Source organism: Caretta caretta, chromosome 6 (assembly GCF_965140235.1).
Source record: "Caretta caretta isolate rCarCar2 chromosome 6, rCarCar1.hap1, whole genome shotgun sequence".
Taxonomy (NCBI): Eukaryota; Metazoa; Chordata; order Testudines; family Cheloniidae; genus Caretta; species Caretta caretta.
In genome coordinates, this window is record NC_134211.1 from 64566039 (window position 1) to 64580620 (window position 14582).

The 14582-nt window shown below is 46.3% G+C and overlaps 1 protein-coding gene across 1 annotated transcript in view; it reads left to right on the forward strand.

Moving 5' to 3' along the window:
- Positions 1 to 12963, forward strand: part of TTC9 (tetratricopeptide repeat domain 9) — a 36389-nt gene extending 23426 nt beyond the window's left edge. The window contains exons 2-3 of the mRNA XM_048852470.2: positions 760 to 942; positions 7173 to 12963. Of these exons, the coding sequence (XP_048708427.1) occupies positions 760 to 942; positions 7173 to 7252 (263 nt within the window). The 3' untranslated portion in view covers positions 7253 to 12963. The remainder of the gene's footprint in view (positions 1 to 759; positions 943 to 7172) is intronic.
- Positions 12964 to 14582: the final 1619 nt, after the last annotated feature.

Below are 14582 nucleotides of genomic sequence, written 5' to 3' on the forward strand. Positions count from 1 at the left end.
GGGTATTAAACATTCCCATGCCTGGTAGGAGTTTATATTTATTAATATGAAGCTTAATTGGCTAACGGGCCCAATCATACAATCCTTTTTTATTCAGTAAGCAATCAGTGGGACTTTTGGCACGATGAAAGGCTGCAGGATCAGCTCCACTGTTTGGGCTTTCAGATCTTCAGTTGAAAGGTGCCACCACAGGGATCAGTTCAAAGATTTCCGTGCCATTAGCTTTACTGCCTTACTTCTAATCCACTGGATAAGAGGCAGTTAAAGGTCACTGTCAAACATCATATTTATAAAATAGAGTTCTTTCTTGTATGTTTGATAACCTTGGATTATTGAAACTGTAAAACAATTGAATCTAGTTTATTTTTTTTACTTTTATGAGGCGGGGTAATCATTTTTTGTCCTTTTTGTGCTTGGAGACTGTGTTCCTTTCTGTTTATAGTCAGCCTCCCTTCTTGTTTCTCAGCCACTGGCATAAAGCTATTGGACTTGGGGTTCCAACTCTGTAGGGGGAGGGGTTTAAATCCCTGCTCCCCTTGCAAAAACAAACAACCTATCCTCACTGAAATTCCAAAAATAAAACTTTTGTATTCAGTTTGAGAAGCTGGATTTGGTGTTTAAACTATTTGACTGCATACCTTTTGGAGCCATACCTCTAAGCTCAACCTTTATCTTCCTCCCACTGACTGTGGGGAGGTGAAGGAATAAAAGTCTAACAGCCCCTGTTCATTTCTCTCTCCCTGTTCTCATGTCCTGCAGCATGTCTGCTCCAGGCTGAGCTGGTGAATTATGAGCGAGTCAAGGAGTATTGCCTCAAAGTGCTTAAGAAGGAAGGAGAGAACTTCAAGGCTCTCTATCGATCAGGCGTAGCATTCTACCACCTCGGTGACTTCAACAAGGCACTGGACTACTTGAAAGAAGCAAGGTCTCGACAGCCAACAGGTACTGGTAGCCACAAGATTTTCACACTGACAGCCTTTACTCTTCCTTTCATGGAACCAAATCCATCTCTGGTTTAACTGCATTAATTTCACCAGGAATGAATATGTCCTACTGTGTCTAGTTCTATTTCCTTTCAAGAATTCATTAGTAGCACAGCAGCTTTGCAGGGACATTGTCTGAAGGTATTAGCTTTTCAGCAGAGCCTGGAAGATGGTGGTATTGCAGGGATGCTACCATTGTAAAGGAGATTTCCAACCTCTTTTTACTGAAGAAGAAGAAGAAGGGAACTGAGTGGAGATGTTCATATTCATATACATATTCTCTGTGTATATATAAAGTCTGCTGCAGTTTCCACGGTATGCATCCGATGAAGTCAGCTGTAGCTCACGAAAGCTCATGCTCAAATAAATTGGTTAGTCTCTAAGGTGCCACAAGTACTCCTTTTCTTTTTGCGAATACAGACTAACACGGCTGTTACTCTGAAACCTGAGTGGAGATGTGTGTATCTCCACACTGCCTTCCCTGCCTCAGTCCCAGGGATTCCTGTATCTCTGAAAATGACCATCAGGAGAACACACCTGCATCTTCTCCAAAGGAAAATTGGGAGACCATTTGGAGTTGCTTACATCCACACCTTCCATCATCTCAGTGGAGGCAGGTCTCTCTCTGAGCCCCACTAGACAGGCACCTTCCTCTCCCCCAATCACCAGTCCATGTTCTTTAACTTTTACCATGGAATCAATTAGGTCCCTGTTCCGGAACCCACCACCTATTTGCCCAGTAACAACAACCTTTCATTTTCTGCCAGCACGATGGTTGCATATTTAAACCGGCCTGTAAGATTTCTTGGCTCTTGTAGTAACGGACTCCAAATCAGAGGGCAGTAGTGTAACTACTGTGTTTACATTTTCCAAACAAAAGTAACGGGCTCTTGAGCACATGCCCAGGACTGTTGGCTTTAGTAACACAGGGCAGCTTTGTCCTTCGGGCTCTATTATTCATGACTTCCTGGTGCCAGCTTTGACTGCCCTTTGACATATATATTTGAAGAGTTTATGTCATGTCTCCACGTAGGCATAGAGATTAAACCCACTGAAGTGTATTTTTTTAAAAGCAGTTCTGTGAAAATAAGGGAAAAGTTATAAGGATCCAAGGAAAATGTAATGGAAATAGATGCCATACACAAACATAAGCCCAGAGTGATTTCTCCAGCACGAGGGTGGAAAGGGAGTTGGTCTGGGCCCCGAGTCCTGGCAGAATGCTGCAGCTAGTGCTCCCTGAGCAGAAGGTGGAGCAGGGAGGCTGGCTCACACAGCTGCCGGTGCTTGATGCCCCAAAGGAGTTGTGTCCAGCTGGAGTCAGGACATGGAGGAAAAGGCAAGCATGAGTGTACACTTAAAAAATAAAATAATAATAATAATAATAGGTGTAGTGAGTGCTGGAATCTTTCATGAGGCATTCTGTTTCCATCTGCCATGTATGGACAGAATGCCTCAAGCCTTTGGTCAGTACAGCTGTGCACGCTCCCCATGCTCAGTTAATGTGCTTAAAGGCACAGTTTACCCCATCTAATCTATAGTTTTCACCTCCTGCTTTCAGTTCCAGCCAGAGCCAGGAAATGCAAAGACTCATCCAAAAAAAAAAAAAAGAGAGGGGGTGGGGGTCAAATAAAAAGCTATCCTGCTCTTTTTAAGGTTCAAAGTAGTTTCAAATTTCAGTCAAAGTTTCCAGTCTGTCCTTATATTATCTGAATCGGTTTTCCCCTAGTTTTACTGCATGCTTTTCTGCTGTTTATTCCCTGCAATATTACACGGTCTGGTTGCGCTCATCTCTTTATAAGATAAATACCTAAGTATTCAACAACAATGGCCTCAAGCACCACAGCAGGCTACAATGATACTTAGGGGGTGGCCCAAACTGCCTTTAATTCAGGGGAAGGACAGCTCTGGACCTGCACTCTGCAGCCTGGATCCCTCTCTAGTATTATTTACAATTACTATGACATTTCAGGTCATTTTTCTGTTTTTTTTATGGCTGTTTATTGAAAGTTGGGGGATATAGTGGGGGAAAGGGAAGTAATTCAGAGTGTACGTAGAAAGGAAGGAGGATAGGGTTGTTAAAGCACAGTAATGGGAGTCAGATGACTTCAGTTCTAATCCTGGCTCTGCCACAGTCTCACTGTATGATCTTGGATAAGTCACTTAACGTCTGTTGTCCGAGTTTCCCCCCCTGTGAAATGGAGATAAGCACTCTTCCCTACCTCTGAAGGGTCAGTTCATTAGTGGTTGTAAAGCACTTTGAGTATTAGTATGATCTTGTTTTGTGCAATCTCTCTCTCTAATAAGGGGTGAGTTAGAGATCAATCACTGGAAAACTACTCTGTCTGACAGAAGGAATTTTTAAATAGCAAGCAGGAATTCACTCACACAGGGCTTCCCTGTTCTAAAGGCTTGTCAGTACAGCAAATCCCTTAAGGCTATTTATTCCCCATCAAAGGTTAGCAGAGCTGGGATTGGCCTTTTCTCTACCCTCCCCCCTCAATCACAAACAGAGCTGAAAGGAATAAAATAGAATTGTGTAACTCCCCTCATTAGAGGAGACAATTTGGAAAGGGGAGTCAATTTTTACATAATTAAAGTAATCTGCAGCTTTCCATAAACTCTGTGATCAGAAGCTGATAAAAGCACATAGCAGAGTTGAAAGTGGTTTGAACTTTGAAGCAACCAAATATCGGTTTTACTTACGAGCCTCTTTGTTTTCAGAGAAGCCTTGGCCTCACCATATATGTTGTTCCACCTTTTCCTATCCATCGCTCTTTCTAGTCACAGCATATAGAAATTGGGAGTAAAGAAGGAACTTGAGTTGACCTTCTGGTCACACAGAATGCCAACAATTAGGCTACATGGACCCAGCCCCTTCTATTTATTTCATAGCAGGGAAATACAAAGATTGGGAATAAAACCCAGTTTTCCAACAGAGTAGAGTAGCACTCTAGCCACAGAGTCTGCCTTCTGTGTACTTCTATCTGTGTGATCTAGGAGGACTGGGAATCAAAACAGGTCACAGTCATGATACCACAGACCATTAACCACTAGGCTCTATCTAGTCACTAATCCAAAACCACAAGGAAAGCAATAGACTTTCCGTTAGAGGGTATCTTTATATACTAGCATGAGCACAGTCCTGAGAATCAAGAAGTCTGGGTTCTATATCCAGCTCTGCTAATAGTTTGCTGTAAGACTTTGGCCAAGGCACTTGAGTTCTCTGCGTCTAAGGTTTTGCCACCTGTAAAGTGATCATTCCCTCCCTCACGAGGCTTAATTCATTAGTGTTTATACAATGCATTGAAGTGTTACAAAACGAGGAGATAAAATGTGCAGAGAATTATTAGTTAGTAACAAAGGAAAGGCAGAGAGAGAGAGGGTTCTGTTTGCTCTGTAACCAACTGCTGTGTATATTCTCTGACAAAAGTGTGAGCTTGAGAGACGATGTCATGACTTGCCTGGGAGAGTTCTAGGTAACCTTCAGTAAGAATGTCTCCTGCCACATACCTTGCTACATCCTGTTCTGCCCCTGGCTCCTGAGGTATAGGAGAAAGCATTTGAGAAATTTTCCATGTGGGTGAATTTGTGCCATGAGTCACTGGCTCCCTTACCCATCAAGCTGGAGGGAGATGTGGCCTCTCATTGCCCAATCATGCACTGAACACTGCCTCTTCCTCTCAGTCAGGCATTCAGCTGGTCCCTACGAGCCTGGGCAGGTGTGATTTCCTAGCATGCTTATTCAATTATCACTTATCACCTTCACTGGGCAGACATTCAAGGTGCAAGATGTGTACAATAGGGAGGCTCAAACAGGTTGTAAACCATCAGCTCCTGGAGTAGCATAGGATATGGATATTTGAATGAGGGTGCAGGGGACAAAGAGGGTGTTTGAGCTGGTATTGTCCTCCCCATTCTATTTGGGGTCACATACGTTGCACATTCACTGCTTTTGTTTTTTAGAAAGATGAGTCAAATCTGCAACATTCAGATCCAGACCCTCATCGGGATTTCCCAGTGTCTAGGGCTTTTAGGTTCCAGGGTTTTAGTTCAGGACCTAAAGAGAGTGTGAAATATTCTGAATTAGCAGCCCAGGACATGGAAGTGCTTTATCCACAGAACAGATATAATGCAGACAGCTTCCTCATGCTGCCCTCTGAATGTACCTTAGATCTGACCTGCATAGGATGAGGAAATAGTTTAGTCTCCATGACCACTTGATCAAAGCTGCCAGACCTTGCAGCTGAAGATGACTTTTGAAAGGGGGAACGCATCCTAGCTGGGAGAGCTTGAGAACCTCCCAGTGGTGCTCAGGTGCTGCCTCATACTCAATAGGAGCTCCTTGGGGTATCTGGATGTGTCTTGCTTATCTCAACAGGCCTGGCTGGGGCATATCACCATTTTCCCCTCCCCATTTTTACAGGAAACCTGCCATCCACAATTTCCTCAGTGCACACAACAAACCCACCCACCAGTGTTGGACATGTTACCTGTTCCTCTTTTCTCCCTTTGCAGGTTCCACCCCCAGCTGGTGTAGTAGAGCAGGTCTGGGCAGGTCATGAGGAGCTGAGGGGAGAGGAAGTTGCACACTGAATCTTGGGTCTGGCACACAGTAGCCTAATTGACTGATTTCACAGGGCCTCGAATTTACTTAAACTGGCCTTGGTTGGCCTTATAAGGGAGACTGGCAGCAAGGAGCCATTTCTGAATGACAATATCAATGAAAATTGTCTCTTTTTGCATTCTTATTTCTCAGCCAACTTTGTCCTTGGTTGCTGTGTAGGTGAAAACATCCTCCCTCTCCTTCCACTAAGCCAGAGGAACATTTAGGGGGCGTAGCTGGGACCCAGGCCAGCCTCCACGGGGGGCAAGGAGGAAGCGCTACTCAGCTCCGCTCCTGGCCCCAGCGCCTGCTGCTGGTCCTGGCTGCTGGCCCCGCACATGGGGCCCTGGCTGCTGACTCTGTGCCCAGAGCTGCGCGCTGGTCGCCCTGGCTGCCAGCTCCATGCCTGCTGGCCTCGGTTCCTGGCCGATGCTCCGCTCCTGGCCCCATCCCTGCCCCTAGCTGTTGCCCCAGCCTCAGCCCACTTACCCCTGCTCCTGGCTCTGGGAGGTGCGGACAGGGCTAACGGGGGGCTGGGGCACAAGGTAAAAAGTTTGAGGACCACTGTACTAAGCAAAGGCTGTCTGGCTACAGGGCTGTAGGGCATCCCTGAGGCAAGTACTTCAAGGGGATTCAAGGAAGGATTAGATACATATGAACCGGAATAGTGTGTGCATTGAAACCATCTAGAGATAAGTAATCGCACAGGATAGCAGTCCTCATGCTTCCGAGCAAGCAGATCCTCTCACAGCTGGGGTCAGGGATTAGAAACCACACACATTATACATGCTGTAGCAGTGCACAATTATCCAGGAAATAGGCTTTCAATTTCTCACCTATACCGCACTGTAGCCTCACACAGCACTCTGCAAATGGAGAACAGGACACATTCCTTGCCCCCAAGAACTTACTGTCCAAAACAGACACGGCAGCAGAAAGAACAATAGTGCAAGTGTGGGGACTATTTCAGGGGAGAAGCTATGAAGGATTCCCAGAAGTGGGTTTGAAGGAGAAGAGAGAGGTAACTTGGTCAGCCAAAAGAGGGATACTTTCTAGGTGTAGTGGCAGCCTGGCAGAAAGTGGACAACCAGGAGCTGGAGATAAATTGAACATGGGAGTTGAAAGAAGTAAGAGAAGAGATGTAGGTGGGGCAAGAATGTATAGAGCTGTGTAAATGAAGATGAGGAACCTGAATATGATGGATTGAGAGACAGGAAGCCCATAGAAAGAACTCTATCAGAAAGCAATAGGAGATGATGACTTTAGGGTATTGGATAGAATGGACTGGGAGAAGGCAGGTGGGAGAGGAGGTTACAATAGTCAGAGCAAGAGTTCACCGAGGTCTGGACAAAGATTTTAAGAGCGGGGATAGTGAGCAAAGAGCATATTTCTGTTCCATACAGGTGACAGGGTACTGGACCAGAGGGCCTTTCTTGGGGGCGCAGTTCCTATGGCCTGGTAACTTCAGGTGCAGTATTTATAAAAAGGAGTCATGACGAACAGCAACAGGAGCGTGTGTAGCTTTTTGTAAGTTTCTCACTGGAAGTTGTAATCACAGTGGGTGCATGTGTCCTCTTTCCCTGCAGATACCAATGTCATACGCTATATCCAGCTGACGGAGATGAAACTTAGCAGATGTTCCCAGAGGGAGAAAGAAGCCTTGTAAAAAGGAACCTGCTTCAGTGACCAGGGGGACATTTCCTTCCCAGATGCTCATTTGGGTAGATCTTTCCATTTGCTTCACCCTGTCCCCATCGCTCCATCCTCCCTCCGGCGCTCTTAATTTAATCCCAGTTTTAGAAGAGACTCGGACTCTGGGTTTGGCTGCTTGGCAGCACAGTGATCATAACCCAGTCCCCTCAGTGGCAGAGCACAGTGGCTGCAGCCTGCCTGATTCCGGGACAGTGGCAAAAGGTTGGAGGAAGTGATGAGAGGCACATCTTTAGCCTTGGGCTGACTGCTTGCTGCAATGCTGCACTGAAGAAAACATCTCTGAGGCTATGATTTACCAACCAACAAACTGGAGACAAGCATTTCCTACTGGTAGCTATCACTGGAATTCTACAGAGCCAGAAAACTAAGAGAGCTGTTGGCCACTTCAGGAGGGGAAGCAGATTCCCCTTTCACCAGTTCCCCTGTGTCTTCCTCTCCAGCTCTGTATTTTAAGGCCCTATAGGAGTTCACGCACTCCAGAACCAATGCCAATTAAAGCCAGTCTAAACACCCTTTTAATAAAAGCACAGAGCACCCTGTGATACTCCTAAACAGCAGCCCCAATGCTGGGGGAGTGGGTTCTGGGAGTGCTGTGGAACTCGGAAAGGTGTAAGGTGCACTGCACAGTATGGGGCTTAAATTGTGGAATAATTATCTGCCAATAAAAATTGTGAATGGTCAACAATTCCACACATTACTTTTAGAAGGGATTCCTGGGTTCCTAATCTCAGAGAGGCAGCATAGTCTAGAGAAATAAGCATGGGGCTGGGAGCCAAGAACACCTACATTCTTATCTTGGCTCTGCCAAGGCCTTGCTGGGTGGCCTTGGGCAAGTCACTTTTCCTCTCTGTGCCTCTGTTTCCCCATCTGTACAATGGGGACAATAGCACTTCCCTACCTCGCAGGGGTGTTAGGGTTTATTAGTTAATGTTGTAAGTAACATTACAGTAATATACAGTGCTAAGTATTATTAGTACACTGGATTGAGGTTGGTGCTTCCTGTGTTCTTTCCTTTTAGAGAAATTAATGCTTGTGAAAGGTACAGGATTGACCATCCTGGATTGAAGACTTGTATCTTCACAGAACAGGTACCATCAGTCCAAACTTCCCCAAATTCCCCCTTAGATCACATCTCGGGGGTCAGCAGGATGTTCAGTCTCCATGGCCCATCAGCTTTTGGTCTTTTTGCTGAAACTGCCAACAAGGGGGTCCTTTAGTGTTGTGAACACACATCCACTGGGAAACAACCCTTCTCTCCTCCCTACAAGTGATTCCAGATGGTGCACTAAGCACCCCTCATGCAGTCATGGCTTTCACTCAGCCAGCTGCATGTGAACTGGCTGTTGTCTCCCAGCTGTCAGTATGGAAGTGAGCAGTGTACAGCACAACTGATGTGTTTGATGTGGAAAGTGGGCTCCAGTATCCCCAATGCAGTCAATGGATACATTGTATTTTCTGGGCAAAGTAGAGGGTCAGCGTAGATAAATATCCAGAACAGCTGAAACATATCGCTCAGAAAAACGCCCAACATAACAGCACAATGGTGCCACCTTAAAGTCAGCACCCAGGATGACCGCCCTGCTTGCCCACCCCTAGGACCGGCCCTGCCTCCACTCGCCAGGGCCAGGAGGTAAGCAGGTAAAGAGACTGGAGCCCCTGCCACCAACATCATAAGTCCAGGGTGAGGGTAGACTAAGGAGAGAAGATCTTTAGATGACCACGCACTGAACCTCAGTGAATATAGGGTAATATAAAGAGAGAGCTAGAAGGCTGTCTGGCTAATGTGCTAGAAGGGTGTACAGTACTTTAGAAGACAAGGTCCCTGTCCCCAGGAGCTTATACTAAATCTTCCACAGGTCTGGGGATACTGGGGGGCAAAGGGGACAACTGCAGCCCCAAACAATCTTCAGGGGGCCCCAAATTGTCAGAAAGACCAAAATATGTACCATATCTACAGTCCTCATCCTTTAAATAAACTATTAGTTAGCAAAATACTGAGACAGTAGCCACATTTTACTCTTTTTAAACTCAAAATCTAAGCTTTCCAAAGGGTCTAACTAGCCGCTGGATGGTTGTTTGTTTTTTAAATAGGGTTCCAAAATACTCACTTGTCACTCCAATAATGGGACCCTGCAACCAGCTCTGACCCTCCATGCCCTTAGTGAAACCTTTATGATACACCAGTTCACTATGCAAATGTAATATGGCTGGGACAGAGATGGCAATCAGTTATTTATCCACCTATTCCACACAGTGTCCCTGCTCGACTACAGCTCACGCCCCAGAGCTTCAGAGGGTGCAGCAATCAGGAACAATCCTGCAGTGTGTGCAAGAGTGGATGAACATCCCCTCACTGTCACCTGCTAGGTGCTGCAGGGAAGCACGGAAAGCGTGTCTGTGTGGAGTGGGGCAGTGGACTTGCCAGTTTTAATTAATAAGACACCTACTTTTGGTCCCTTCCGACACACTCAAGCCCTGAACTTGAACTACTGGGGTGGGGTGTGTGCATTCACCCCTCCACACCCTCACAGCCCCAACTCTTTTGAGGTGGGTCTATTTGCAGGCAGTATATGAATACTGTAACTCAGTCACGTTACCTGGTGGGAGGCAAAGGCCAGGCAGAGGGAGGTGGAAGACAGACCATGGGCCAAGCTATTTGGGGGAAGGAGTAGGACCAGAGAATGAGGTCTAAGCTGGTGATGGGGAACAAATGAAGATGTAAGTTTGTGGACTTGGACAGAACAAGAGCTAAGCCGGAAAGAGACCAGAGGGTCTAGCCAGATTATTTGTAGCAAAATAAGACCCAGTTTAATTGGCAGGATACACAGCAGGGGAAAAGGACAATGAGATTAGAGGTGACTTTCCAGCTGTGGGGGCAGGAGAGACTTCCTCCCTTTGTCACAGAAACATTTTTAAGTATGTGAGAGAATATATGAACACAAACAGGCTGCAGAATTTTTCCAAACACATGAGGACCATTACAATTGAGGAGAGTGGCACAGGAGTGGAACAATCCTTCACTTACATCAAAAATAAGAGGCTGCTGCTTTTCAGAAGAGACATAAAGTTGAGGTCCTGGCCACTTGTGCTCATAGAAGATCTTGATGACTCTTTCATTAGTCTGAGGGCATTAACCCCCAAGTTTTGACAAAATTCCAAGTAGAGCACTTATATGCTAACCCCTTGGAATTTCCACACCTGTTCCAGTTGTATACAATGTGCTTCAGATCCTCTCTTAAACTGTAATATAGTGTCACTGTACAGTATTAGACAGCTGAGCCATTCCACCCTAGAGGTGGCTGCATTTTGGTGGTGGGTAAAGTGACATACCAAGAGGCTATGTAATTGTTCCACATTTAAGATTTCAGTTCAGTCTGTTGGTTGTTCCCTTTTCTTTGGGCTCAAAGCAATCTTTCATGGAAGTTGCTGATCACATGGCCCTTCTGCCTCTTCCCTCACCTGCCTCTATACACACACACGCTTATTGAATTCCTGTGTGTAACTTCATACTTAGTGCTGTGATTTGAAAGATTGGGAGGGCTATTTCCACTAACAGGAGGTGTTGCGGGAGGGCGGAGAGTGGCCCCATGTGGGATGCTTCGGGTGGTGCTCCCTGTCATCAAGAGCCCATCCATTGCTTCAGAGTTCATTAGCAAAGCTATTAATATCATCACAGGCTTAATGTTACTCTATGAGGCTCATGTTTGTGTCACTGCAACCAACGTTAGATCCTAAAGAAATGCCCGTTTGGATTCTCTTAGGGTTCCTAGGTTTCTAAATGCTTTGGGTTATGTAAGGTCTGGCACATTAGGTTCTGCAGGCTTGTCCTTACCTGGGTGATGGTGGTGAAAAGAGAGGTCACCTTCCTGTCTGCATGAATCCCTGCAAATCTGCAACTTAAGCCAGGTGAATTCATAGCGGCTTGATAAGAATATAGTACCCAGTCATCAAGCACAGTGGGGCCACTCAGGACTCTGTAGAGAAAGTGGGGAAAGACCTCAGAACCAAAACGCTTCCAGAACCAGAGGCTCTTGTCACTTGAGCTAAAAGAGACTCTTCTTCAGCTGTTGCAGTAATGGGCCCACCCAGCTGAGTATTTCAGATTCAGTCCAACTGTAGGCAGTGGTACATACAAACATCCTTTCATTACAGTGATGGTTGTGGGGAGAGGATTCCTTTGGTGTGGAAGCAAGATACAACTGTGCACCAACAAGGAAATTAATTGGTTGGCCTAGTTTGTCTTATCCTCACTCTTGGCTGCCTGCATTCCCTGGCTTAGGGAAAAATTGTGCCCTGCATTGCACAGGTGAGCTGTGGGGGGAAGGGTATAGCAAACTGATTCCCTTCCTCACCCCACCAGCGCCTTGCACAACTGCATGGGAGCAGAGACTGATACACTGAACACTCCCAAGCATTGATTGCTAGACTGGGGACCCAGCTAACAGGCTTGCTGGTCTTCCACGGACTGGAGCAAAGAAGCAGGGCCTCCAGATTCCCTCCGTCCATACAGCAATGAGTAGCAGGCAGTAGGGCTATGGAGCAGTGCTCACTGCAGAGTGCCTTGCCTCAGGACCCCTCTGCCATGCTAGCAGGATGTTTACTGGAGCTAAAGCCAGGCTACTACAGCTCTGCTACCCTTGTCCCCTGAGCATGCCTTTGGTGAGTTGGGGCAGGATCTTGCCCCTACCTAGCAAAGGGCTCTAAGGAAGAGAGCTCCAGACCACGCTCAGAGGCTAGTGCGAGGCTGCATGTTTTCCATGCAGCAAAGTGGCTCTGCTGAATGCAGGTTAGAAGGGAACAAAGAAAAGTACCAGGTGGCTGCCTGTTCGATGTGCTGTAGCCTAGGGAGTGAGGGTGCATTACAGGAAGGGAAGACTTCATAGGAACTATTCCCAGCATTCCTTGTTCCCTGGGCATCAGCCAAGCTTTACAGATGGTAGCAACTCTGCAATAACCAGAATTATCCAATAAGCCTGCTGCTTCCCCCCTGCCCCTACTGATTCTCACTAGTTTCCTGAGTCTGCCTGGGAAGGGCTGAATCTTGGCCAGCTACCCAGCCCTTCTGACAACCGCTATAGGTGGGGAAATGGAGCGTACCATTGGAGCGGCACAGGGTATTTTGGGAGGCAGAGTGTGATACTTGAATTGGAACTTGTCCAGGATATTGGGCTTAGCAACCATCCTCATGTGAAAAGTACCAATGGATCTTCAATGACCACAAGTGGCCAGGACCTTGGTTTTATATCTCATTTGAAACACAGTGCCCCCGGCAGCTCAGTGCCCCCCTAGCACCATGCTCGTGCACTGGTGCAGGACTGACTCAGAGGGAAGAGTGAATCACCAGTGTCACTCCCTGTATTCTCCTTGGGAGCTGAGTGAGGCCAAATATATGTTGCCTTGTGTCTTGTCAGCTCCACTATTCACAATCACGCCTCATGACAAGTTGGCTGTTACTCATGTTAGACCCAAATTTACCTCAGGCCATGCAGACTGGTATTTAGTACTGTGAAATTTCAACATCAGAAATGCAAAATCTGGACACAGAGATCATAGAAAACTTCATACACATCTGAAGGATTCTGTCAAGATAAAACTCCTATAGTTAATAAACCTGATCTAGGTTATGATTACCATAAACTGGAATTAAAATGGAAACCACTTTAACTGGCTGTTCTGTTTCATCATTTATGGCAGTGTTCCCCACCTTGTGTGTGTGCGTGCACCAAACAATTCCATGAGGATGCAGGGATGAGAAGAAGGGGAGTGGGAGGCCCATCCTCTACAGCCGCAGGTAAAGCAGCAGGTGACTGTTTGACTGCCTCCTGTCATCTCTCCCGGCTCCTGAAGGGGTCCCCAATGCAGCTGACCCTCAGGAAGCATCCTGCTGAGCCAGGCATCTTTCTGCCCCTGCAGCACAGAGCCCCCATACTCCCACTCAGCTGTGAAACCACAGGCACACTGGTCTCACAAGCTGCAGTTGGATGCACCACCTGGAGCAGCTGTATGGCGAGTAGGGAGGAAGAGCTTCCAGCCGGGAGGGAGAAAAACAAGAAAGACCAAGCACGAATCCAATAAAACTGACCATGGGGAGAAGAGGAAAAGAAAACAGACAGAAAAGGCCAGGAGAGAGAGAGAGAGAGAGAAAGAGAATGTGCAAAATAAGGGAAGTGACAACTATAGGTATTGGGGGGTGAGGCAGGAGGATCAGCTGCAGAGTGGGATCAACCATCTGCCAATTCCTTGTCAGGGGAGGCTCAAACGAAAAAAAAAAAGGGGGTTGGTAATTAATTGATTTACGCTGTTTGTTTATTTTTTACCTTTCACTCAGCTTGGACAGTGAAACTAGCCTGGTCAGTTCGCTTTGTATTTATGGCCAATTTCAGTTTTCATGCATTAGTCAGTGCTCTAGTGCCTGAGTTTTTGAAATAACAGGACTAGGTTTACATCCAGTAATCCAACAGTTTGCACTGAAATTAACTGAGCGAAACTACCTGAACCCATTTCTGTTCATACTGAGTTTTGTTTAAAAAAAATAACCCCACCACGCATCTTTGGAGGTGGGGACTAAACTACTCGATCATGTCCCTTCATAGAGAAAGCTCACCCCCTCTTCCAAATGACCTGAGCTGTCTGATATTAAACATACACATTTGTTTGCCTGTCCCACTTTAAAAAGGCCAATATTACATATTTGAATCTTGGGGATTTGCAAGCCATGATGAAATCTCAATAGCTTGATCATAAGCAGCTTCGCTTTCACTGTCTGTCTCACTCACACACACATTCTTGACATGAACAGACCTCAGAAGAGTAGAAAAGGCCTCCTCTCTCTCCACCTGGCATGACAACATTTTAGATACAAAAGGCAGCAAGAAGAAAAATCCCACACTCTAACTGGAAGGATACTGAATGTATTAAAAATCTCAACAGGACCGTGCTTTTGCTATTTGTAATTACTGTTGATGGAGAAGAAAGAGCACCTGCAAACGTGAAATGATTTTGTCTACTTCAGCTGAACTGACAGGTAGAAATTCCTTGCTAGGGACCTTCATTTTGTGTGTGTGTTTGCACATACAGCAGGCTGGAAACTTAGCCTCACTGGCTTGCCAGAGGTAAATGGAAAATCAGTTTTGCTGCGAAAAGGAGGGGAGCTGCCTCTGAAGGGCTGGGGAGCCTGTTTAGCACTTAACCAATGTAGTGTCAGACCCTGCAAGGTGAGGAGCACCCTCAATTCCCATTGATTTGAATGAAATTAAGGGCACTTCATGCTGGATTTACACTGC